Source organism: the organism of the source record quoted next, unplaced genomic scaffold, assembly GCF_019419815.1.
Source record: "Pyrus x bretschneideri cultivar Hongxiangsu unplaced genomic scaffold, Pyrus_bretschneideri_v1 Contig5, whole genome shotgun sequence".
NCBI classification, from domain to species: domain Eukaryota; kingdom Viridiplantae; phylum Streptophyta; class Magnoliopsida; order Rosales; family Rosaceae; genus Pyrus; species Pyrus x bretschneideri.
In genome coordinates, this window is record NW_025999787.1 from 5,971,672 (window position 1) to 5,999,277 (window position 27,606).

The 27,606-nt window shown below is 37.7% G+C and overlaps 3 protein-coding genes across 11 annotated transcripts; 1 reads left to right on the plus strand and 2 right to left on the minus strand.

Moving 5' to 3' along the window:
* Positions 1 to 7,185: 7,185 nt before the first annotated feature.
* On the minus strand, positions 7,186 to 11,348 carry LOC103948919 (putative respiratory burst oxidase homolog protein H). The gene is made up of 14 exons (XM_009360007.3): positions 10,918 to 11,348; positions 10,646 to 10,811; positions 10,521 to 10,569; positions 10,310 to 10,423; positions 9,421 to 10,224; positions 9,164 to 9,259; positions 8,968 to 9,083; positions 8,785 to 8,887; positions 8,459 to 8,553; positions 8,199 to 8,361; positions 7,937 to 8,110; positions 7,722 to 7,850; positions 7,556 to 7,634; positions 7,186 to 7,429 (listed from the first exon to the last, which is right to left on the minus strand). Exons 1-14 carry the CDS (start codon positions 11,300 to 11,302, stop codon positions 7,320 to 7,322), a joined length of 2,583 nt encoding a protein of 860 aa, XP_009358282.2. The 5' UTR covers positions 11,303 to 11,348; the 3' UTR covers positions 7,186 to 7,319.
* Positions 11,349 to 13,694: 2,346 nt separating this feature from the next.
* LOC103948921 lies at positions 13,695 to 19,066 on the plus strand. Its single transcript, XM_009360008.3, is given in 4 exon segments — positions 13,695 to 14,052; positions 14,230 to 16,077; positions 16,079 to 18,469; positions 18,822 to 19,066. Coding segments are annotated over 2 exon segments (4,122 nt in total). The 5' UTR covers positions 13,695 to 14,052; positions 14,230 to 14,334; the 3' UTR covers positions 18,458 to 18,469; positions 18,822 to 19,066.
* A 3,980-nt stretch (positions 19,067 to 23,046) lies between these two features.
* Positions 23,047 to 27,236, minus strand: LOC103949007 (putative pentatricopeptide repeat-containing protein At1g12700, mitochondrial). Of its 9 annotated transcripts, none has more exons than XR_007252484.1 (5): positions 25,230 to 27,236; positions 24,277 to 24,346; positions 24,023 to 24,089; positions 23,719 to 23,928; positions 23,047 to 23,614 (listed from the first exon to the last, which is right to left on the minus strand). XR_007252484.1 is itself a non-coding variant. In XM_018647895.2 (2 exons), the coding sequence occupies exon 1, from the start codon at positions 27,084 to 27,086 to the stop codon at positions 25,254 to 25,256; it is 1,833 nt and encodes a 610-aa protein (XP_018503411.2). In that variant the 5' UTR covers positions 27,087 to 27,236; the 3' UTR covers positions 24,593 to 24,704; positions 25,230 to 25,253. The 9 variants fall into 9 exon arrangements, 1 of the variants encoding a protein (XP_018503411.2); XR_007252483.1 differs by adding an exon at positions 24,728 to 24,847 and having other exon boundaries at positions 24,023 to 24,346; XR_007252482.1 differs by having other exon boundaries at positions 24,728 to 27,236.
* Positions 27,237 to 27,606: the final 370 nt, after the last annotated feature.

Sequence of the window (27,606 nt, forward strand, 5' to 3'; positions counted from 1 at the left end):
AGTTGTCATTTGTTAAGCACCTCAAGCTGTCTTTTGTTAGGCACCTCAAGCTATTTTCAACTTCTCTTTTGAGATAGGTCACCATGACTTTAATTATTGGGATGTACATTTGGTGAATGTATTCGACTTATGTGTTTTAATTGTTGATTAATGAAAATCTGAAGTATTACCTTATAATTGTTATAAACTGCAATTCAAGATTACGAAACCAGAAAAACAATTAGTTCATTGTTATTATTTCTAAAAAAGTATTTGATTTAAATATGTGTGATGTAAGTTACGCCACATATCAAAGGAATATGTGACCTTTTCAACGTCACTTAGTGTAAACTATATCATATGGTATCATATTGGGTGACTACAAAATCATCACTTATAAACCTGATACGGGACAAAAAAATAGGTCACATAATTTTGTATTTGGTGATGTATAATTCGTCACACATATTGTTATTAAGTGACAAACTTTGTGTCACGTATATTGAAAAAATGTGGCAAAAATAAAATTCGTCACATGGACTATAGGTGACTGTGTAGATGTGACGAAAGTGGTGACGCTAGAATTTCGTCACATATAGTCAAATGTGACGAATTTTCTTGTTTATGTGACGAATGTCTGTCGCCACCTAAGCCATGTTTTATTGTAGTGGGGGGAAGAAAGGGACGCACGGGGAAGAGGGAATTAAACGAGTGAGACCGAAATGAAAGCACATATGAAATGGGGAAGGAGAAGGAGAAAGACTGAAATTGGGGAAGAAATGAAGGCACAGATGAAATGGGGAAGAAGGGGTTTAAATATGGATACTGAGTTGGCATCGGTTAAAACCGGCATTGACTGCACTGACGTCGAATTAAAAGCCACTGGTGTCGAAATAAATGAAGCTTGGTGTCGGTTAAAACCAACACCAACTTTTGACATACTTTACTGATATACACGTCGAATTAGATGAAGCCACTTTCCAACACACTTTATTGAAATTCACGTGGCGTCGGTTTAAATGAAAATTGGCGTCAGTTATAACCGACACCAGCTTCTGACACACTTTATTGAATTGCACATAGCGTCGGTTTAGATGGAGTTTGCATCGGTTAAAAACAACACCATATCTAACACACATACTTCCTGACTGACAGTCCACTTCCCAAGTGACTGATTGAAATTTCTCTTCCCAAGTCAACTTTACGTCACTTTTAATCGACACTATTCACATGACATTGAAATAAATGAAGCTGGCATTGAATTAAAAGATCCTAGCATCGGTTACAATCGACATTACTCACCTGACATCGAATTTAATGTAACTCGTGTCGAATTAAGTGTACTTGGCGTTGGTTAAAACCGACACTAAGTCTGACGCTGATTGTAATTCTTCTTCTCAATCCATTTCCTCGTGCAAAACATGCAGGAAAATTCCTGCCTAAATATTTCAAATTATCCGACCAATGTCGTCGGCTAAAAGTGTGACATCCCACATCGCTCAGGGGAGTGATCCTTAAATGTATATTCCCATCCCTACCTAGCACGAGGCCTTTTGGGAGCTCACTGACTTTGGGTTCTGTAGGAACTTCGAAGTTAAGCGAGAAAGGGGCTAGAGCAATCCCATGATGGGTGACCCACTGGGAAGTTGCTCGTGAGTTCCCAAAAATAAAACCGTGAGGGGATGGTAAGCCCAAAGCGGACAATATCGTGCTACGGTGGTTGAGCGGGCCCGGGAAGTGATCCGCCCCGGGCCAGGATGTGACAATTTGGTATCAGAGCTTAACCTTGGCCGTGGTGTGCCGACGAGGACGTCGGGCCCCTAAGGGGGGTGGATTGTGACATCCCACATCACCCAGGGGAGTGATCCTTAAATGTATATTCCCATCCCTACCTAGCACGAGGCCTTTTGGGAGCTCACTGACTTCGGGTTCCGTAGGAACTTCGAAGTTAAGCGAGAAAGGGGCTAGAGCAATCCCATGATGGGTGACCCACTGGGAAGTTGCTCGTGAGTTCCCAAAAACAAAACCATGAGGGAATGGTAAGCCCAAAGCGGACAATATCGTGCTACGGTGGTGGAGCGGGCCCGGGAAGTGATTCGCCCCGGGCCAGGATGTGACAAAAAGCGAAAGGAAACTAGTTTGGAAAAAAAAAAAAAAAAAGTTTAACCCAAAGAAAAAAAATAACCAGCTTTTTTTTTTTTTTTTTTTGTTAGCTCATATAACATTTTAAGATTTTAATAAATAAAATACGTAATAAAAAACAAAAATATAATTTTATGATAAAATACATAAAATAATTAATATATTTATTCCGTGTCATCATCTGTTAGGTCGTCATCGGCATTGGCATAATTAATGTACTCGGTAGGCAACGGTAATGATTCATGAAAAGGAGTCTCCTCCACGCCAACCCTTTGTATGGAAATTTTCATTGTCAAGTATCCGATCATCCAAATTAGCTATGGCATAATCATCAATTGCATCACTATCCTCTAATACGTCAAACAAATCTCTCTGCTGCGTTCGAACAACTACGTGCCAATCTTTTTCAATTGTGTCCTCGACGTAAAATACTTATAATGCTTGTGATACTAATATGAAAGGATCCTCTTTAAAATCCCAATCTATTGAAGTTCACCATAGTAAATCCATAGTGATCGGTCTTCATTCCTTGTGAACTTTCATTATTAACCCATTCGCACTTAAATGACATCACAGCTCGACCCCTATCTCCTACCTCAGTATGACCACAATATTTAACCTCAAACATATCTACAACTCTGCCATAACAATTCACTTGCCTAATTGCACCAGGAACATTTGCAGTTACAAAAACACTATAATTTTGATTCTTATGCTTATCATCCACAGATTTTATACGAAATCTGAATCCATGAACAATGTGACTTTTATATCTACTCACAACCCTACTAGGATAATTAGCTAGCCAATGCAAGTCTTGAGATATCAACGTGTCATTAGGATGCCATCTTGAATTCTTCTGTAATAAAATGAAGATAAAAGTTGACATGATAGCTATAAACATGTTATAATTAAAATGTGAAAATATAAATAAATAATGTGATTGTTATATCAACTCACATGTTGCTTGAACCATTCTAGAAATTCTTTCTTGCTTAGCTCCTTGATTTGTCGCATAGTTAACCTTTCTCGACGATGTTTGGTATTCAAGAATTCCTCATGTTGCTTGGGCAATTATGTCCAAATTTAGATAATTAATTTTTCAAAGTTAAGAAAACCAATAAAACATTAAGACATATGATTAAATGTTCTTACCTTCTAAATGGGTTAACTTCATCACAGTTATTTAGAATGTATCTATGGTTTTGATCAAGAACATTTAGATCGAGCTCCACATTTTCTCCTAAACCCATATAACATCATTTGGAGTCAAGAATTCATAACTCACCAGATACTCCACGTCCAATACCATCTTCATTTCGGCCTCTACAGGTGTGACGAGAATTGACATCTCTAAGATACATGGAATAGAAAGACAAGCACTCATCCACCAAATATACTTTAGCAATAAAACCTTCAGGACGACCCTTATTACGAACATATCGCTTCAATGTTTGCAAATACCTACAATTATAAAACGAAACACAAATTATTATAATTATTAATTAAAGTTAGGACGACCCTTATTACAAAAATAACACTTCAATGTTTGCAAATACCTACAATTATACCTCCCACAACTCATTCAACTAGTCAATTAATGGACGCATGTACACATCAATCTCTTTACCAAAACTGCGCGATCCTGGTATTAATAGAGACAACAACAAATTTGGTTGTGTCATACACATCCAGGGTGGCAAATTGTAAACAGAAAACACCATAGGCTATGAGCATGCCTCATTTTCCCAAAATGAGTAAATCCATCATTGGCCAACCCTAATCGAACATTTTGAATTTCTGACGCAAACTCTGGATATAAATTATCCAAATTCTTCCATGCTGGAGAATCTGAAGGATGCCTCATAAACTCATCCTTAGGGCATTCAGTTGCGTGCCACCTTATATGTTCATCCGTATGCTTTGACATAAAAAACCTTTGCAATTGTGCTTTTAAAGGAAAATATCTCATAACCTTAGCTGCGATTTTTTTCCTTAAGCTATCCTCTGCGTTGGTAATTTTATATCTTGATTTACCACAAACCGAGCACATGGTCAACTTCAAATTGTATTTCCAATAGATCATGCAATCATTGGGACACGCATCAATCTTCACATATGTCAGACCTAAGTTATTTAAAAGTTTTTTTTGCCTTATAACAGGATTCAGACAAACAATCCCCTTCAGGCAACATTCTTTTAATTAACTCAAGTAAAGTGGTGAAGATCTCGTTTGACATTCCCGATAAACACTTGATCTGATACAGCCTTACAACCGCTTCCAATTTCTTAAACTCCTTACAACTTGGCCATAAATTTTGATCTACCTCTTCAAGCAACCTAAAAAAAGTCTCCACCTCTTATGGCTGCCCTTTCCTAATAGAGGGTTCAGTAGACGGCTTAACACCTTCTTATGTTAATGGTTAGACAAATACATCATTAAGAAAATCATGCATAACAGTCACCTCATCTCCTGTTTCTTCTTCTCCAATTGCCAAATTTTGGTCTCCAATGTTGGGCTCACCATGATGTCGCCACCAAGCGTTTTTATAATCTTTATCCATATCATACAATACGAGATGTTCAATAATAGTGTTCCTAACAAAAGTATATCGATTACAACATCTTTTGCAAGGACATCTAAACTTATCGGGGCCAACACCATTTGCACCCGCTTGATCCAAAAACAAATTAATTCCATCTATATACGCTTCCAAATTTAAGGGTATCGTCAATCAACTCTTGCCCATGTTTTATCACTTTACGAGGCAAAATATTACATTGACACTAAGATCCCTACAATCTTTCAATCCCTATCATGTAGGCATAACTACTAGAATTTTCAATTTCTATCTTTCAACCCTCGAACTCTATCACAATTGCAATCTTTTAATTTCCAACACCTATTATAGTAAAAACAAATTAAAATAACAAAAAAAAGTTATCAAAATTATGCTCATCTAATCTTGATTGTTTGTTAAATTCAAGTTTTGAATATCCTCATAACAATTAGAGTGCAAAAAAAAAAAAAAAAAAAAATTTAACATAATATATTCTCATATTACTAAATATTATTAGTTTATGTTATATTTAATATTGTTAATTTAACAAAAATGCTTATAAATATTATTCATTTCCATTTTCTCATGACAATTCAAGTGACAAAATTAATTAATTTGACTAATATTTATTAATTTAACAAAAATCGTAGCAATTTATCTAAATACTTAAATTAGAATTTTTAAATAAATAAACTTGTGTATAATACAATTTAAAATTTAAGGAATTTAGTGGTAGAAACCTAAATTATGGAAGAATTCTGTTGTCCATCAATTCTTTATGTACTCAACCAGCTCAAATAAAATCTCTGCAAAATCAAATTGTAAATAAAACTTAAACATAAGAGGAGAAAATAAAAATACTAGAAGCAAGAAAAACTTAATGTGAAGAAGAGGGAATTAATGAAGTTGGAAGAACAAATAAGAAAGATGGGAGATAGAAAGAACAAAACACAGGGAAGAGTTTATAAATTGGAAGAAGAAATAAGAAAGATGCGAGAGAGGGAGAAGAAAACACGGGGAGGGTATATAAGGGCCACCAATCTATACCCTACAACCGACATTGGGTTTCAAAATATTTTAAAAAATTTAAAATCCAAGTCGGCTACAATCGACACAGGCTTTGAAAATATTTAAAAACTTTCATTAGTGTTGGGTAGAAGCTACACCAATCTTCTTTTAACTGACGCTAACTTTATGTTGGTTACAAGGGACACCGGGTTTCAAAATATTTAATAAAAATTAAAACCTATGTCGGTTACAACCAGCACTGGCTTTGAAAATATTTAAAAACCATCATTAGTGTTGGGAATAAGCAACACCAGTCTTCTTTTAACCAACGCTAATGTTATGTCGGTTAAAAGCGACACGGTTTTTTATATGCGACACCACTATTAAAAAATATTAAAATCTATGTCGGTTATAAGCGACATTAACAATTTATGTCGGTTATAACCGACAGTAATTCCAACACTATGTTAAGTAGGTGTCGGAATGTCTTATCCGCCACTATATTATATAAAACCGACACAAACTACCGACACAATAAGGCCCTTTTGTAGTAGTTATGTGTTGAATCATTAACCTATATCCTATTACAGTAGAAGGAAGTCGAACCATTAACCTAGTTAATTTTGTAATATTCCGTTTTGTTTCCAATAGATCTTTGCAGAAATCACTTTTTTTTTCTTTTTTTTCTTTTTAAGTACATGCCATATACCAATTTGAAGTACAACATAGTGGTATCATGTGTAGGTATATTTTGGCCAGATTTTTTAATTCATAATTGTTTAAAAAATCTTGTTGGAAGATGTTTTGGTTGTCCTAGTTTGTAAGGGATTGAAACTAATGATGGATCTTGAATTACTCACTGATATTAAAATTGAGAGACAATGTTGGTTTTGTACAAGGATTCTAATAGGAAAATCGTAGGGATTGTTTGTCTATATAAAAGGTTTCTCCTCACGGTTACAGAAGAAGCTCATTGATATATTGAACTGAAATCTATTTTTAGTTGAACATTGAGGATCTGATAGAGCGGAGAATGTTAGCTTTAACAATCATGGCTTTTTTATCGACTTCTATAGGTCAGATGTATTCATATACGACTCACATGTATGTGACTTATCCCAATTTCCTCTCCTGTTAGAGTAGAATATTGTTCTACGAAGAAAAAGGTGTATGTCATATATTGTCATCGTCATCCAGTTGAAACAAGGGATGGAAAAAAAATTAGTTAGTATCAAGGACTTCCTTCAACTAGAACTCGGATGTCATATTACGGACCTCAAAATTAAAGTTTATAAGCTGTTAAAAAATAGGTAACACATTTTTTGAGCAAACTAAGATTTGGGAGGCATCTCCCCATTGAATATGATTTCGATGATTAATATTGAAACAAAAATTATAAGGAACTCAAAGTGAGGACCAGAAATTTAAGTCCACTTTTGTTCTCACCTTTTGTATATTTACACACACACACACACACACACACACACATATATATATATATATGTATATTTTTTCCTTTCCTTCTGGATGTACAATGGTTAATGAGAAGAAGAGTATGTACATTAAAGAAAAAGAAAAAGAGAAGTATTTGTACAAAAAGGACTGCATCTGCACTGTGGAAAAGCTGTTCTAGAAGTTCTCCTTGTGGAAGACAAACCGAGTTGCTGAGTTTAGACTAAATTCTAGGCAGAGCTTCCTGAGTGTTTTGGTAAGTGTTGGACTTCCACAATAGAAAACTCCTGCAACAAACAAGTGAATCGAAACCGTCTTATATATTCTTAGAATGTCCAAAACTTTGTTGCACCTTGAAGACTTCATAATCGTTATGGATAAACGAAATGAGATTTCATCAGAATTAGGCTCACCTATTCGGGAGGATTCATGTGCGGTAGCCAAGTCGGAAAACACCTTTCTCCAGTTAGGCCTTGCAAAATGAGTTCTTATCTGTCACAGTTACATTATACAGAATTAGGACTACTATAACTCCAGGACCAATGCTTTGCGTGTTGACAATGTTTCGAAGTTTAATACCCGGCTTTCTGAGACGACATCAACTCCATTCTTAGCATGTTGCAGTTTCTGAACCATGGCAATGAGAGCAGACCGCGCGTCTCCTTCTTCGTACACGCTAGTCAAGTAGTTGTGCATTTCTATCATATGCTGCAACATTTGGTTCATGTTAAAGAAAATAATGAAAAAAATAATGCGGCTAGGGTTGTTATCTGACTTTTAATTTAAAAACTCACATTGTTGTCACATTCTGCAATGTCATCCATGACACCTTTAAACCATTCAAAGGAAGCCTGCTCCCTTGTTACCCAATAAAAGTATGCTCTTTCTGGACCCTTTTTATATGCCTCCCCTGGCATGCTGTTTGATTTGGTTTCCGCGGATGTTTCTTGATGCCCGTTTATTGAATCCTGCATAAGTTAACTAATTTGAATTGTTAGTTATCGTTCTCATAAGATTCTCGACAAAACTTTAATCTTTTTCACTTCTTGGACTCACAGGATTATGAGCCAATTTGAGGTTTATCTGGTTTATGATATCTTTTAAGATGCTGACGAAGGGAGTTGCTCCAATTCCCAGACCTATGAGCAACAAGATGTCAAACTTTATGTAATTTTGAGCCGGTGCACCATATGGTCCCTTTATGACGATCTTCGGATATCTGCCATCAAAATAAAAATTGAATAGCATTTACTGATTTTTGCATTTGGTTTGATTCATCATGAGAAACATATGGTTCATGCTAAGATTCTGCTCACCCTTCTGTTTCATGACCGTGGTTTGAATAAGCTTTTGTTTCTATTCTAACAAGACTTCCCCTTCTAGTTTGTGTACTTTGAAGCTGGCTGCATGCCTGCATATCTTTGAATAAGTTTGCAGCAGAGATAAAAGAATGAGTGCATTTAACACTTGCTTAAAATAAATGGCCGGTTTTCTAAATTTCTTCATGATTTAGTAAGTAGCCTAAGTGAAAAATGAACGAGGAGCCTCAGATATCGAACTGTTAGAGAGTAGGATGTTGAAATATAGATTAGAACATAAGTACTATGATTTAGGCACATCAATACTAATACAAGTACATTACCTTTTCGAATCTTTCTCTAAGCTCCGTAGTCCAGTCTCCCAAGCTTCGTATGTGGACGCTCAAGTAGTCATCTCCTGGGGCAGAAGTGATGGTGAAGGGATGCCTGAAGTGAATGAAGCGTTTAATTTGTGTAAAGATATTATGGTTTCTGATCATGATCAGCAACTATGTAATTTTTATTACCATTCAAAACCTGATATATCAGGGCACTTAAGAAAGAGGTACATTCCACTTTTATACTTGAATCCAGGAGGTTTGCTCATGTACAGAGCCAGAACATTTCCCGTATATGTTACCGCCTGAAATATCCAAGAAGCGTGATGAATCAGATCAAGTTTTCGAGATATTTTAGTGAATGGTGAAAGTTTCGACCACTGACCTTAATGACATGGACGGGGTGATTAATTTCTTTAATGAGTATAATAAAACTCTCAATTGCATACAGCATTACTGGAATAAGGATATACATCCATGTCTGCAAGAAACAAACAATGCAAACTGTTTCAGCAGGATGAATTTGAATCTTGAATTCGCAATAAAACTTTGCGAACTTGTTAAATTGTCTATGTGCATCCAGTAGCTTAGTGACTATAGTGATTCAGAGAATATGAAGCTAAATTTAAGTAGCGTATATACCGTCTTCTTGTGCCAGTCGCTCGCGAAAACTAGGAAGTAACCATGTGCGACGAAGAGCATATACACCAACGCAAGCAAATGATGTGCATACCAGAAAGAATTGAACCCTGACAAATTGTTGAGTGGCCACGGCAAGTTGACATTTGTTCTCATTGAATTTAATGCTAGCGTGAACGAGAAAATCATTAGAACCGTCATCAGAATCCCAGTTATTCCGGGAATACTGTTAATCATGTCCATGTAAGTTGGCTGCTTATAATTGAAATATGTCCCGACAACATCCATGAACTCATTTTTCTGGGATGTTACCAATCTTGGGAAATCACAAGTTATGTGTAAACCTCCATGTATAAAAGTCGAAATTACAATTCCCAGTGCAATCAACTTATGGAATTTGATATTGTCATCAAAAGGGATTAGGTTGCTGAGAAATGATGATCGAATTGCGGTAAGTGTTCCCCTACAAACTGGAATGAGAATGATAGCCATATTGAACTTGAGAGTCTCAGCACAGCCCTTTGCAATGCAGATGCATTCACCCATGAGTTTGTATAATCCTCGCGTCTGGTATTGGCGGTATTTCCAAGTAAAGAGGCCTATGTTGACAGCTAACCACAATGTCACAATCCATATTTTCTTCCAGTTTTCATGCACAAGTTCTGCAGTCGTAGATAGGAATCTGCTAATGGGAGTTCTGTATCTTCTGGGAATCATGGCTCTCGTGAGAGATTCCGTTATCATTCCAATTTTTTGATTATCTTTAGATACTACCATTCCCCTCAGTAGGGTTTCTAACTGCCACATCTGCATTAAAACTAGAATGTAAGAAGATGCTGAAAGTGAGAAATTATTTCTAATCAATGCTATGAACCATCTACATATATTTCACCTCTATATATCCGAGGTGGTCAGGGTCAAGCTCTTCCATGATCAAGGCTGCGTATGATTTTGCTTGCTTTTTAAGATTTGCCAGCTTGTTCGCCGAGGCACTCAAAACTATAACCTTTTCCAGAAGAAATTTTAGAAATCCGATTCACAAACATACGAAGAAAAAAAAAAAATGAGAGAACGAAACATATAAGTTTGGTCTCCATCCTCACCTCTGTTACCTCATCCTCGGACAGCATCCCATCGCCATTCTTGTCACACCTAACAAATTATCAACTTCACTCATTTCTAATTTGTGTTTAATAATTTAAATTAAACACAAAGAGTATTTCCTTACATGTCGAAGAATATCTGAAGTCTTGCTTCCATGTCTTCATTTGTTATGTCTTCCCAAAACAACTTCAATTCTTCAAGAGTTATCCCACCTTTTGCGCAAATTATCCTTCTCCTAGCCAATGCATCAAACAATTCGCCTGCAAATTCCTTTGATTCTCCTCCCATCCCTACGAAACGAAAGATTCTAAAATCTCACATACATTGTGTTCCATGTTCCATTTCAAAATGCATACAACAACTTACAAATGGGTAATAAAGCAAAAGAGTACTTACCAATGCAGGCTCCAAATTTGTTCCTAGAGAGCCTACCAGCCACCGCGTATTGATTAAACTGCTTCTCAATCTGCTTCCAAGCCTCCCCTTCTTTTCCCGTGACTGTCCTATCGAGAAACCGTAAGCTCTTAATCCCTTCTTTCCCTCCTGGTACCGGCGCCCTACCTCCCACGCTGGCATGATTGTTTCCCTGAACCCCATTTCTCTTCCTTACACTGCTGTTGTTCCTCTTCAACGCCACGCCGTTGGAACTTTTGGTCACATTGCCTTCTTTGTCATTGTTACTCAAAGGAATATCCACCATGGGGTCAACATCAATTCTTTCAAGCTTCCATTTGTTGGGGTCTTTCTGGTCATCATTGTTTGACATGTTCATTGCCACCATGAAACTTTTTTACCTCTGAAATTTACATGTCTTTGTGAAGGGAAGGATAGATGTGGAAAATAGAGAAGAAAGGGCGCAGTTAAGGTTGTGGAGAGAAGACAAAGCTGAAAGGGTCAAATGTGTGGAAAGGAGGGAAGAGTAATGGAAGGCTCAATTAGTTTGGTGGTTCTTTGTCTAATAATAGGAGAACCATATCACTATTTTGTTTTATTTTGATATCTTATGTATAATGATGTTTGTAACAAAATATTTTCTCTTTTGATTTTTATTTTTACAACGGATAGGATAATCGTCTAAACGATATGAGGGAGGAAGATTTGAACTCAAAATGTCGTAAGTTGAAGGGAAGACCTATCCACAAAGCAATACACCGCTTGCTAATAAAAACACGCTTGTTAAACATATAATAATTATGTTGCCACTCGTCTTACGATTTTAACAGTAATATTTTTGTTCACTTGTAAGGGCAAAGACAAACTTTCAATGGGATAGCTAAACATGTTATACATTTAACATAAGCAACCCTAATTAAGCACTAGCAACCTTATACATGTTATGCATTTAAGGCAGGTCTTATTGGCAATGGTGAGCTAGAGGGGGCACGGGCACGGTATTGTGCATAATGAAGAATTTTTTTTTTTTTTTTTTTTAAGATTAAAAAAAACTCATTTATGAATCAAAAGGTTGGGACTAGTATTTAAGACAACCACAGTTTGACCCTCGATATAAATTTATGTAAATATATTTATTTAATATAAATATCATTTAAACGTCGAGATAGCGTTTGTATCAAATACATTTAAGTATTGTAATCAAATGACAAAAAGTTCACGGTGAACAATAGGAACCAAATTAAACATAAATACTAAGACGTCTTATACAATGGTAGTACATGGCAATTCCAAATAAATTGTCTTCCACCCCAAGAAAAAAAAAAATTATGCTTTTAATAAAAAGATTTTGAGAAATTTCACTCTTATATAGTAAATTTATCTAAAGAAATAACTTCTTTAAAGTCATAAAATATTCCGATCACAACTGGAACCATTTACTTATAGTAAAAAACTCCACATTTTAACGAGTTATAACTTTTCTTGATCTCATCTTAAGGAAACACCGACTTTTTTTCATGCCTGACTCATCATACATGTTGCCCGAGGACACAGCCCATTGACGACTCTAGGACAGTTACGTATATGAGAAGGCCTTCGAGGAGTTAGCGGGTAGCAATACTGGTGGATTCAATAAGTATTCTTTCATCTTGTCAAAGGCATGCTGACATTCATCTGTCCATTCGGTGGAAACATTCTTCTTCAGCAGCTTGAACAATGGTTCACATGTGGCAGTTAGTTGAGATAGTTCACGTAGTAATAATTGTCAATGATTACAAAAATATGCAGTATAACAAGTAAAAATTTAAGATGAACTAAAATATCTCTTGTTTGAGAAATGTTTTAGCTTTTAGAGTTGATGTCACGTCTTTGAGCTTGCATGTATGTAATACTTCGTCAACATTGACACTTTCTATTGACGCCAAAATGTTTCTAGCTTCTCAAGCATGTTTTTAGCTTTTTGACATGCAACTTTTGATATTTTTATATTGTCATTGTCTGGACTCTTATGTAAAAAATAAATATTTATTAAGGATAAATAAGTCAGCAAAATAATATATCACCTTTATTAAGTAATAGCCTCCCTAATATTATCAATTTGGTTCCATCCAATTTTATAACCTTATATAGGTTTTATTGCATTACTAAAAAGTAAGAAGTCATCATGAACACTTCTTGTGAAACTTCTTTCTTGTGCTTAAAGACATTTTATATGTCAATATCAGTTTATAAAAATTATGAATAAAACTAAAATGTATCCAAAATTAATACTAATATACAAACTTGATTATAAAAAGCTAATCAGGTAAAACCACGCATCAAACTGTTTAGGACAGAAAAATTATGAAGCGCACTAAAATTTAGTGGATGAGTTCAATGGTCATAAAAAAGCAAATGTGTAATGAACCATGTTACAAAACCAAGCAACAGATTCACATTATTTTAGTATAAATAATTTAAAAAATTAGAATATTTCAAAATCTCCACTCTTCAAAAATAACGTCTTGATTGTTGATATTTTTCAGATTTAGATAAGAAATTTTAAAGACCGAAAAGACAAAAAAACAACCAACCAGACGACGTCGTAACATCGAAGCGGGTCACAGATGGTAAAACCGGCCGGCCCGTAGGGCTTCTCCAAATGTTGGGCCGGCCCCCAAAAAGCAACAGGCAAAAAAAAAAAAGAACAGAAAAAAAAGAAGACACGACTCGGAACTCGCAACCGTCAAGCGACTCGCCGAGTCAACTCGGCCTTCTCTCTCTGTGTTCTCTGCTGTTGCTTTCTTCTCTACCTCTGCGCTGCCACACGCATGCGCCCTCTTTTTCCTCTTTCCCGCTTCGGTGCCCCTTTTCGTAATTTCGCCCCCTCCCATCTTCGTCCTCGCGGAATCAGACGGCGCACCCCTCTCCACGTCACCATCGTCTTCTTCATCCCCACTGCAACCTCTCCTACGCACACATCTATATTATAATTTAACCGCTTCGTCTTTTAGCTCTCTATAGCCTTTTAGGGTTTCTCTCGTCTTCCACCCAAACGCAATCTCTCTCTTCTCTCTCTACGAACCGTCAATTCTCGCACCTCCGACGGTGAGGACTCCGTGCTCTGCTGGTCAATTTCGCCATTGAAGTTCGCCGCAGGTATTCTTTCGTTCGAATCTCAGTCGTTTTAATTGATTTTTTGTGATTTAGGGTAAATTTTGGTTTAAGTTGTGAATCTTGATACTCTTGCTTTTCGATTTGTGTATTCTTTTTTTTTTTTTTTTTCGTTTTGGTTGTGCAAATGTTGAGGATTTTATCTTTTGTGTTTTGAATTAGGGTTTTGATTCGGTGGCGGTTTGAAATTTGGGGATTTGGTGAAAGGTGGCTTGGTGTGAAATTTGTGAGTCTGTTTGATTTTGGGTTTGGTTTGTGTTGGGATTCATGGCAATTGAGAAGAACAACTTCAAGGTTTCGAGGCTTGAATCGGAGTTTTCTCCCAGTAGTAGGAAGAGTTTGTCTAGTGATGAGGATGAGCTACAACAGCGTAGCTCTGCTGTGGAATCCGACGACGACGATGAATTTGATGATGCCGACTCAGGGGCGGGGTCTGATGACTTTGATTTGTTGGAATTGGGGGAAACCGGTGTGGAGTTTTGCCAAGTTGGGAATCAGACTTGTAGCATTCCTTTCGAGCTGTATGATCTTCCAAGCCTTGAAGACATATTGTCAGTGGATGTGTGGAATGAGTGCTTGAGTGAGGAGGAGCAGTTTGGCCTCACTAAGTATCTGCCTGATATGGACCAGGAGAGCTTTATGATTACCTTGAAAGAGCTTTTTACAGGTTGCAACTTTCATTTTGGGAGCCCTGTTAAGCAGTTGTTTGATATGTTGAAGGGAGGTTTGTGCGAGCCAAGAGTTGCTCTTTACCGGGAGGGTTTGAATTTCTTTCAGAAGCGGCAGCACTACAATCTTTTGAGGAAACATCAGAACAATATGGTTAGTAATCTGTGTCAAATAAGGGATGCTTGGCTTAATTGCAAAGGATATAGTATTGAGGAGAGGCTCCGGGTGCTGAATATTATGAGAATCCAGAAGAGTTTGATGGGTGAAAAGATGGAAGATATGGAGGCTGACTCATCAGAAAGAGAGTCGGGTGAAGGTTTACGGAGCAACAAAATCAAGGACAGGAAAACTGCACAGAAAATGGCTCGTTATTCTCCATATGGGGTGGATACAAGTGTGGAACTTGCATCAAGAGGGCTGTCATCGGCTATGGAATTTGCAAAATATGGAAAGCAGAATCCAAAAGGTATACTGAAGTTGGCTGGGTCCAAGACTCCTTCAGCAAAAGAGCTAGCAAACCATTCAGGACTATACAGTTCAGCAGTAGCTCTTCCTCGGCAGCATAAAGCAGGAGGGTATGATGCTGGGGCAGCATTTAGAATGAGGGATCAATTGATAAGTGGTGATGATGTTGAAGACACAGCATATGGAATTGGCATTCAGCGAGATAGAAATGTGTCTCGTGGTAGCTCTATGGATAGGTCTGGTGTTTTCAAAGTGGGAAAGAATCATGACCTTTTAAGAGGTGACGAATTAAACATTGACAGTTTGATGGGTCTGCCTCTTTCCTCAAAGGCTGACGCTTATGCCTATGGTAGGAACCACAGTGTAAACCTTTTGTCAGAGGCAAAGGTGTTAACAGCAAAGCCTCCTAATTTAAGAGCTCCCTATGATTTTGTTAAAAAGGCTAAGTATCCAGAAAATATTCATCAATTCACAGCTGGGGATCAGATGAAGTCCTCGAAAGCCAGACTTTCACAGCCACCTCTCAGAGGAGATCGAGCTGACTTATCAGAACGTGCAGAACCATTCTGGCATAAAAGGACTGAAGGGGAGACTTTTTCTATGGATTCTCCCTTAAGAGCGGATGATTGGAATGCTAGGAGCAAGAAATGGAAGACAGGGAGGGAGTCTCATGATCTAAATTACAAATCATATAGAGCTTCCCCACCACAGATGAATGATAGGTTTACATCTTCTGAATTTAGAGCAAAACCATTGCAAGAGAAGACAAGAGAGAAGAGAATACAAAATGGAGGATCAGAAATGGCAGCATTGAAAGGTAATAGAATGTTTGTTAAAAATGAAGATACGGAATCAGACTCATCGGAGCAATTTGACTGACGATGAGGATAGCAACCCGTTGTTGAGGAGCAAGCTGGCTTATCCCAGTGGTGTTATGGAACCTTCCCCATCTTCTTTGTTGAATCCCACTCTAGATGCAAAAAGGGCCAAAAACTCGAAGAAAGAGGTGAAGGATAGTTTACAGGCTCTTGATGGGATAAATTACTCCAGTAAGATGAGCGGTGTTGTGGAACATGGGCATATGCGTAATCTAGGGAACTATTCTTCCAAAGCAAAACAAAAGGGTAAGATGCGAGACAATAGTCCCTTACATAACTCTTCGACTAGAGCTTTGGAAGAGCGTTATATCCCGGGCTTGAGTAAGTTTAATGATGAAGGTGACGATTATGAAGAACAGAAACAAATCTACAAAATGGGCAAGAATGCCCAATTTCAAGGGGAAGCTGGTGAAAGGTTACATACACCCTCATGGAAAGTCTACACTGGAAAGCAGAAAAGAGAAGTTGGCCATCATCATTTTGTGCCAGAGTCTCGTTATTTTGTTGAGGAGGATGATTCACATGAAATGCGGTTACTAGGGAATGGTAGTGGACAGGGTAATATCAGGAAGAAAGGTCAGAACTTTGAAGACTGTGAGAGTGATCGCCATGAAAGGATTGAGGTCCCATTATTAGGGTGCAACATGGCGGCAAAGAAGCGGAAAGGGAAGGTGGATGTGTTGGATACTGGTAGAGGAGATGAAGATGGTGATCTCCAGTCTAACCATTCACAGCTCATCATTGATTCCAGTTCCTTGAAAAAAAGGGCAAAGAGGAAGCTAGAGAATGAGAATGTTAGTTCAGATGTTGAAATTTCTGAGCAGCCAATTACAGAATTGGGAGCAACAGAGATGGAGCCGGAAACCAAGCCCCAGAAAAAGGCATTTACTCCAATTACACCTACAGTTCATACTGGTTTCTCATTCTCGATTATACATCTTCTTTCAGCTGTTCGCTTGGCAATGATCACTCCAGTTCCGGAAGGTACTGTTGGGGAATCTGTCAATGAGCAAAACAAAAATCACGAGGGTGCTGTCAATGGGGTTCTTTCTTGTGAAAAGGTGGATGTCAATAACTCAGAGCTTGCTGGAGAAATGAATATGCCTTCTCTAACGGTTCAGGAGATTGTGAACCGTGTTAGCTCGAATCCAGGAGATCCTTGTATCATTGAGACACAAGAGCCACTTCAGGATCTTGTGAGGGGAGTTCTAAGGATATTTTCATCAAAAACAGCACCTTTAGGAGCAAAGGGTTGGAAGACGCTGGTTGCCTTTGAAAAAGCAACAAAAAGCTGGTCGTGGGCTGGGCCAGTTTCTCAGAGTTCTTCAGATCGTGACGCTAATGAGGAGGTGATATCTCCTGAAGCATGGGGTCTTCCGCACAAAATGCTAGTCAAGCTGGTGGATTCGTTTGCTAATTGGCTCAAATGCGGGCAAGATACCATTCAACAAATTGGAATTCTTCCGGCACCGCCCTTGGAGTTGATGCAGCTCAACCTGGATGAGAAAGAAAGGTTCAGGGATTTAAGAGCTCAAAAGAGTCTTAACACCATTAGCCCAAGTTCTGAAGAAGTCAGGGCTTATTTCCGGAAGGAGGAGGTTCTTAGGTATTCAATTCCAGACAGGGCCTTCTCTTACACAGCAGCTGATGGTAAAAAATCCATTGTTGCTCCATTGAGAAGGTGCGGTGGTAAGCCAACATCAAAAGCCCGAGATCACTTTATGCTGAAACGTGATCGACCACCGCATGTTACAATTCTTTGTCTTGTGAGAGATGCAGCAGCAAGGTTGCCTGGAAGTATTGGCACCAGAGCAGATGTTTGCACTTTGATAAGAGATTCTCAGTACATTGTTGAAGATGTGTCTGATGCACAAGTTAATCAAGTTGTTAGTGGAGCCCTTGATCGGTTGCATTATGAGCGTGATCCTTGTGTGCAATTTGACGGGGAAAGGAAATTATGGGTCTACTTACATAGGGAAAGAGAAGAAGAAGATTTTGAGGATGATGGTACTTCATCTACAAAGAAATGGAAGAGGCAGAAAAAGGATGCTGGCGATCTACCTGACCAAGGAGCAGTGACTGTGGCCTATCATGGGACTGACGAACAAACTGGATATGATGTGTGCTCCGATCTCAATGTCGAGCCATCATGTTTGGATGAAATGCAACAAGATGTGGAGGATAATACTGATACCAATAACGGGTCTGAACAAGATGAAATGCGCCAAGGCGATCCAATGCTTTGGGAGGGTGTTGGCTTAAATCCAACACGTGAAAACAAATTGTTGTGTCAGGAAAATTCCACAAATGAAGATTTTGATGATGAAACGTTTGGGAGAGAAAGAACAGTTGGGCTCTTGAGTGCAAGCTTATTATGAGGTTATCTTCAGGTAGTTTTCGATGGCGTTTTGCATTATCCAAATAATAGTCTCCTTTGTGTCTTAGTGTTGGCAAGTAACTCTTTTGGATTGAAATTTTATTCGTATGCTATTAATATGATTCATGAAAGCTGTAGTTGATTGAACCCACGTTAGGTGTCCTTTTACACGAAGAAATGTCAGATATATTATATACAGTTGAGTAATTACTATGATCAAAAGGTTCTTAGAGATAATAAATCGGGGTTTCTCCCCTTTGTGGTGCATGCTTATAGTTGTGACAAGAAGTAACTTACGTTTAATCAACTGTACTTTGCCATCCCTCGTGTAGGGTTCTGACGAAGAACATTGATATGTTTTGCAGGCATAGCACTCCAACCTCCCATCGGATCGCAGATTGCAGATCACATGGTTGTTCCCAGGTCCAGGAGTGTGTCATATATTGAAGGTGCAGTATTTTTGCATATAATATTGATTCCATCAGGAAAATGTAGAGTAGAAATTTAGTCTTGATCGAGGCTCATGAGTCTGCCTTCCATAAACAAAATATTTGTCTTTATGTATTTAGATCTTGAAGAAGAGAAGAAAAATGCAGTTGATAACGTGATACTTGATAGTGGTGTACATTAAGTGAGCAAAATGGCCAATTCCATGTTTCGGTTGTTTATGCATATATGGTTTAGGACTAATTGTGAGGAACTAGACGAGTTGTTTTCGTTGACTAAAAAAAACGTATACATCACGAAAAACAATATCCAAGATGAAGATGTAGTTCTGATTAACGGTTTGATAACAAACTTGCGCATACAGAGACATCTTTGTAGATCATAATTATAAGGTTTTTTTAGCCAAAATGGTCCTTGAGATTTGTATCATTTTAGTCATTTTGGTCAAAATGATTCTATTGATTTTAAATCTCAATGATCAAAATGAGGAATTATGCAAATTTCAGAGATCATTTTGGTCAAAAAAACCTAATTATAAACCATTTTATATGACAATCGCAATCCACGTGTATATTTTTTTTGTTTTTTTTTTTTTTGACTTTCAATCTCCTAATGAAATCCACGTGTATTATTTTTCTTATATGACAACTTGCATTATCTTAAGAGATGCATTTTAATCTGATCGTATCAGTCCAAAAATCCACGTCTCCATCTGACTTGACAATCTTAAAAGTTAAAAACTCAAAAGGTAAAACGTATATTGCAGTCATGTAGATACCAGTTCGGCGAGAGTCCTGCAAAAGCGGCGAAAAACTAGCTGAGTAAATTGCACTATGTCCATCAGAAAGGAAGCTAGAACACCTGAACACGAAAAAGAAGCCAACAACGCGCCATTTTGGAGCTTCCGCTCTGTCCAGAAATCTAAGGCAGTTTTGGATGTTGGATTGGTTTTTTATTATCCTCCCTATTGCCGGAAACTAATGGATCTGTGTTCCAATGCAATCTCAATGATTTTCAGGCAAAATACGTTCGAGCGCAAGCCAATCAGTAATTTTACCAACAAAATCATTATGCAGTTGCTTCAATGATATCACAATGTATACAAACATATCTACCCAGTTCTCTGGCTAATAAAATGTCAACAATAAAATGCAAAAACTTGCCCTAAACAACACAATCTGATATAGTGGGTTGTACCTTGGACACCATGGTTGTCAAGGGTGCAACAATTCCAGAGTTCACTGTGATAGTCAGAAGCATCTCCTTCAACTTTCAAATATGCAAATTAACTTCATTATGATCTTTCTAACAATGGCAACAAAGCAAGACCCACAACATCTTTACACAACAAATTAACTATCAATTCTGCAGTAGACGCATCTGCTGAAAACCCCCTCTCCACCATTTCATGATAAGTCTCATCGCCCTTGATGTCTCATTCTTATTGATGAACCACCGGATAATTGTGATATAGGTGCAATCATTTGGCAAGATTATTGACAAAGTCCACTAATCATTATGGTAAACGTCCCGACATTAAGCTGAAGTCCTTTTGATGATAAACCGCTAAAGAGATCCCTTGAGCATTCAACATTTCCACTTATGCACAAACCTTCAATAAGAATATTGTAAACCACAATATTTGGATCCAATTTCTTGTTGACATATTATTAGCCATACCATCCATGAGCAAATTGTAAGTAACTGTATTAAGCTCAATACCTCTTTGGTCATCATTTCAACCATAGTTTCTGCTTTCCCGGCCAAGCCCTCCTTACAAAGGGTGTCTACCAAGACACTGAAGGTGTGCACATTTGGAAAGATACCTTTGCTCACCATTTCATTGAACAATCTCGTAGCTTCTGTCCACTCCCCCAATTTGCACACTACATGAATCAAAGAGGTATAGGTAATGACATTGGGGGCAATACCCCTTACTTGTCATTTCAGATAAGAGGTTCAATGAATCCACAACAAGAGTATCTGTACAGAGACTGTCGATGATCGTGCTGTAAATGACAATGTCAGGCTTGCAACCTCCTTCCATTTTCCCAAGTAGTTGAATAGCTTCAGTGTTGTTACCTTTCATGCAAGGGCCCTTTACTAGTGTGCCGAAAAGTAACCACATTGGGTTACAAGTACCACTCTAAATCATTTTAGTCAGAATCCCAACAGCATCAACCTCTCTATTCTGAAGAAGGAATCCGTTGATTAAAGTGGTGAAGGCCAGTGACATCAGGTTCAAAACCAAGTTTGAAGAATTTTCCCAAGACAGACAAACCAACCCCCATTTGGTTGAGATGAGAAAAGCAATTAATGATGATGTTTGGAGTATAAACATCAGGACGAATTCCCGACAGCTCCATTTGGTCATTCCGCGAGATGACTGCCGAATAATGTTTCAACTTCACAACGGACGGCAGAGGACGCATTTGAAGCATTTCGTCGAACACATGGAGTGCATCTTCAAGATTATTGACTTTGACACGCCGATGCAAATGGGAGTTTTTAGATTTGGGCGGATGAGAAGGTCGAGAGTGGAACGGACCGAAGTAACTGTTGGGGAATAGAAGAAGAGCAAGGTTATGAAAAAGACAAGGCACAGCCGGCATACTTCTCACTCTCAGTCTGCTGGCGATGACATAACCAACCTTCAAAGAAGAAGAAGCCATTTTCGTCGCCTGCATCCTCCTCAGCATCTGGGTTAAGAAGATGATGCATTGATTGTGTCTATCTAACCCTTTTTCCGGTGAGATTCGGAGTTGGGGGTTGTTTGATAAATAAGGAGTGAGAGTAATTGAAAGTCGTATTTATGTTTTATTATTTTGTAGTATATTGAAAGCGGGAATATTTTCTTTAATTAAATAAATAATCATTTACACCTTATCTAAATATTATGTTTGTAGGCTGGAATTAAATGATTACGTTAGGCTTGCAAGCTGCATCTTAAATCCCCTTACTTCTCACACTCTTGATTGGAATGTGGTATTCACACTTTTTTTTTACTTATTAAACGTTTTCTTTTTCTTTTTTTTGACTATCGAATCGGATGAATTAAATAAGACCAAATGACAAAAATGGACCAGCTGATAATTTTGCCACAGCAGTTCATCATTTTAGAAACCGAAAAGATTCATAGAATCACTATTGTTAAACCGAAAAGATTCACAGAATCACTATTGTTACCTTGTGCATGAATGTCAGTTAGTAATACTATTGTGCCGAAAGCAATCACAATTGCATTATAGTGAATTTGGATCCTCGCAGGATCCTCTTTGTGAGGATTTTGGAGATCCGTGAATCATGTCTGTTCATCGTACATCGTGCGGTTAGAAATCATTTAAATATTTTTATTTAAAATTAAACACAAACAATACCTGATAAAAACTGACAGCAAGATGTGCTATAAACGAACACAATTTACAAATCTCCAGAATCCTCACCGAAAGGTTCAGAGAGGATCCTGTTGGCGTTATAGTTACCTCCCTATATCATTTTGTTGAAAAATGTTGAGACCTGTCTCAACCTTCCTATTTCGAAAAAGAAAGTCGTTGATTAAAGTGTTGAAGGTCGCCGCATTCGGTTCAAAACCAATTTTGAAGAACTTCCTCAAGACAGATAAATCAAATCCAATTTAGTTACTGATTTTGTTAGTTTCAACAACAACAAAAAAATATTCGAAAAACAAGAAGAAAAAAAACAAAATACAAAACAAAAGAACTTAGTTTTCTTATTATTTTACTATAATATATTTACACAAACGGGGTGGAAAATTAAATTAATTGCAAATTGCCATTACAATAGTCAAACACAAGGAAAGATAAATGTCATTAGTGTTACTGAATCTATATATTTGCTTTTGTTTTTTTGTAGGGAATTTTAACTAAAAATCACATTTTTACATTAAAAAATCAATTATGATACTATTCATTTTACCCTTTATTTTGTTTTATCATTAAAACTCAAAAATTTTCAAACCTTTTTCATTAGGTTTTTTTTTTTTTTTTTTTTTAATATATATATAAGCCCTAGCCCCTAGTTCATTGGTTTATGGTTTAGGCAAGACCGATAAACCAAACGCCATCAAATGAGATTCCAAGTTTACTTGTTAGTTACTTCTTGTGATTGTCTTTTTCATAAGAGGATCTCCAATGAAAGATGCAAATTTCAAATGTAAAAGCCCCATTCACATCTCATTTTACATTTTCTATCAATATCTATCGACCTTATTATTCTTTAAGACAAATTGATGTCCACTCCAGGCCTTGAGGTCTGGGAGGAGGGGACATGCCCTGGTGTGAACTTGACCATGAAAATGCTACCTGGGGTACTTGCAGCTATGATCCAGTGCTTTGATTGGACGGTTATCGGGTCCTGATCGGGTGACGATGTCTTCAAATGGATGAACGGCCAAGATTTACTACTCCAAGAGCACATGATCTTGTGTGTGTTCCAGTAGCCCGATTCAGCCCACTCAACATCCTTGACCCATAAGCCAACTCGTTTGTTGGTCATTTTATGTAAAACTATCGCTAGTAAATTTAGTGCCGGTTTCGTTACCTGCAGCATCCTTGAGACTTTGGGCTGTAAGCCATAATCAGCAGGGCGATTCTGAAGCTCAGCTGGCCAAGTAATCTGCAAAGAACTTGTTGCCAATTTTGATCAACGGATGAAGGTGTAAACAGGACGGAGTCTGGAGAGGAAGATCGTGCTGCTTACAAGAGCAATAACAACTGTCAGAGTCAACTTCAAGCTCTACAGATAAAAAATAAAAAAAACCTGTCCTCCAAGCCACTTTCTGCCCCAAAAACAAACCGTGTAACTTTGCAGAAACCATAAAGGATCCCAGTCCAAGAGGTCCTCAGTTCTGGTGGGTTTAGAGCGCAATGATGAGTTGGAATGCCTCCACTCTTGAGCATAGGCCTAGATCACATTCTTGCGGCATGCAAGGAAAATATATCATCAGAATCAAAACTCGCAGATTCCTCCATCTCCACAAGAACCAACAGCTTAAGCCAAAAATACCTGACACCAATTCAAACCAAATTAGAGGATAAATTAGCTTTTAACCAATCCAGGAGAGGCAGATAAAAGTATTGACCCAAAGTTTGAGAAGTACCAAGACCAAGCTGAGTTTGCATATTGACATGAACGATACACATATCACTGAATTGGGAAGTGTCCTCCTGCACCCAAAGCGACTCACAGTTCACTTGGTGCAAAGGGATATCATACTTTATCAACAAGATCATTCGACAAATGTACAAAAACATGTGCACGCATCATATTGCTCCCCCCATGAAATGGTGATTTGAACTAGAAATAGGGAAATTCCTTTTGTCCTAGGAAGCAATTAATAAGAGAAACATTCACCTCCATAAAAGCTCCCCATACCAGACATCATCATCCGCCCCGCTGACATTGTTTACCTGAATTTGATCCCCTGCAAAACAGTAGCGATAGAGAAAATCAGTGGCACCCTTATACTGTTCCATCAAGATCCAACATTAATTGTTCAGAACATGATTGAATGTAAAACCGGTCTTGTTCACTCCATCTACACTAACATGAGCTTAGTATAACAAGCAGGGGATTGGTCATTTTCTTCAGCTAATTTTACAATCAGAAGTTATATATGTACATATAAGAGAGAGAGAGAGAGAGAGAGAGAGAGAGAGAGATCATCATGCTTGACATCCACAGAGTTACTTGTAGACCATCATACTCAACACATTCCAAGGGATTGATATATTTGTCTTCAAAAGTAAGCTTTCAGGCATAACATGGTACTAATAAATAACCTGTAGAATACATCCACGCTTACCAAAGGTGAGTTTTACTGTTGAATCTCTTCACAAACTTAAAGGAGTTTTACTGTTGCTACAAACTTTCCCCTGTTGTTGACTTGCCTTGGCTTTTTCCTTTTTTCATCCAAATAATCATACTAATAAAATCAATCAAATAATTGTTTCAGCAACAAAAACAATTTACATAACTACTGTAGACAACCAAAGTTCAAAGTCTTAAAACTGTCTCTATCCAATATTGCAAACATCAGCCCTAGATTTTCCCCAAATGAAAAAAACATGACAACTTCTTACTAACGTAATCACTATGCAACCTGTTATCACAATATTGCGATGTATAACAATTTTTCTACTAAACTCTTCAAAATAAGCATATGAAACTACTCAAATGCTAAACTTTGGGGTGAAGTAAAAAATATACGTTGTGTTTCCACGTGACTAATGAAGAACATATATAATACACTAATCAAAGGTGCAATAGGTTCAAAGCTCGTTATAATAATTAGAAGGATCTCTTACCAATTTCAAAGATGCAAATCAACTTCATCGTGATACCTCAACCAATGTCAACAAAGCAGGATCAACAGCATCTTTAGACAGCAAATTAATTATCAATTCCATAGTTGATGCATCAGCAGAAAAACCCCTCTCCACCATTTCTTGGATAAGTCTCATTGCCTTTACTGTCTCATTGTTATTGATGCAACCTCGGATAATTATGTTGTAGGTGCAACCATTTGGAGGATGACCTCTATCTTTCATTTCTTGAAGCAACTTTTCCGCTTCACTTATTAAGCCCCCATTACAAAATCCACTAATCATTATAGTATATGTCCTGACATTGGGCTGAAATCCTTTTGATGATAAACCACAAAAGAGATTCCATGCAGATTCAACTCTTCCAGCTATGCATAAACCTTCGATAAGAATATTGTGACTCACAATATCTGGGTCCAACTTTTTACTTACCATATCTCTTAACAGTTCCATTGCCTTAGATAGTTGTTGGTTTTTACACAGGCCATCCAGTAAAACATTATAACTGTGTACATTTGGAAGTTGGCCACAAGCTTGCATCTGAGAGAAGAACTTTTGTGCATCTTGTATTCTTCCTACTTTGCAAAACCCGTCCATAAGAGTGTTATAAGTAACTGTATCTGGAACCAGTCTGTTATTAGACATTTCATTAAAAATCATCAGTGCCTCATCTATCCTTCCATGCTTACAATAGCCATTGATGAATATGTTGTAGCTATAAGGATCAGTTGTGTAGCCCTTGCTGAGCATTAGTTCCAAAACCTTTTTCGCCTCACCCATTTCTCCTCGCAAACAATAACCATCCATAAGCGAACTGTATGTGACCATGTCAGGCTCAATATCTCTTTGAGTCATCATTTCGACCATGCATTTTGCTTTCCCGACCAAGCCCTCCTTGCAAAGGGTATCTACCAAGACATTGTAGCTGTGCAAGTTTGGAAAGATACCTTTGCTCACCATTTCATTAAACAATCTCGTAGCTTCATTCCACCCTCCTAATTTGCATACTCCATGAATCAAAGAAGTATAGGTAATGACATTTGGGTCAATACGTTTACTCATCATTTCAGAGAAGAGGTTCAATGCATCCACAACTAGAGTATCTTTACAAAGGCTATCGATGATCGTGCTGTAAATGACTAGGTTGGGCTTGCAACCTCCTTCTTCCATTTTCCTAAGCAATTGAATAGCTCCAGTGTTGTTACCTTTTGCACAAAGGCCCTTTACTAGTGTGCCGAAAGTAATCACATCTGGGTTACAATTACCTCCCTTCATCATTTTATTCAGAATCTCGACAGCATCAGCCTCACTATTCTGAAGAAGGAATCCGTTGATTAACGTGTTGAAAGTCGCCACATTCGGTTCAAAGCCAAGTTTGAAGAACTTTCCCAAGACAGATAAACTAAACCCCATTTGATTCATATGGGAAAAGCAATTAATGATAATGGTTAGAGTATAAACATTAGGACGAATCCCCGAAAAACCCATTCGGTTGTGCAACGAGATGACTGCCGAATAATGTTTCAACTTGGCGACTTGACCCAAGAGTTGAGTGAAACAGAGAATGGAAGGCGGAGGACGCCTTTGAAGCATTTCGTCGAACAGATGGAGTGCATCCTCAAGGTTAGATACTTTCACAAGACGGCGTGGTTGGGTGTTTCTAGATTTGGTTGATTGAGAGTGAAACGGAGCGAAGTAATTGTTGAAGAACGGAAAAAGAGTAGAGTTATGAAGAAGACAAGGCACAGGCGGCATACCTCTCACTCTCAGTCTCAGTCTGCTGCCGATGCCATAACCAACCTTCAAAGAAGAAGAAGAAACTGTCGCCGCACGCATCATCTTCCGAATGTCTGTCTGTGAGTGGGTGAGCGAGTGGGTGTTGAGCCTCAAAACTCCAACGGCTTCGTCGATAAATCTCAAGTTACATATTCTTCCGTTTGCTTTTTGCTGTTTCAAAGTTATATATTATTATTTTATTAACCATATACAATTTAGTTATGGTGGCACTACAATCTCATACCTCATATTTTTTTTAAAAGGATCATCTCCAGATCCCTTTCACATGAGCCTCCCGATTAATAAAATTCTCTTTATCAACTAAAAGAGCATAAAAAAACAAATTAGTCTTCTATCACACAAAAAAATTGATGGGCAATAATGTAATTTCATAAGTTCAAATTTTATTGTTTTTTATTAAAACCTCATCTACAAATGATGTTAAAAGACCTCTAATATTAATAAAAATAAATAAAAACCAAAAACAAAATCAAAAACCTCTCACTCCCCCCACGTTCTCTCTCTCTCCCTCTCTCCTTCTCATTTTCTAAAAAAATGTGTTCATACACACAAAGTGTGTCGG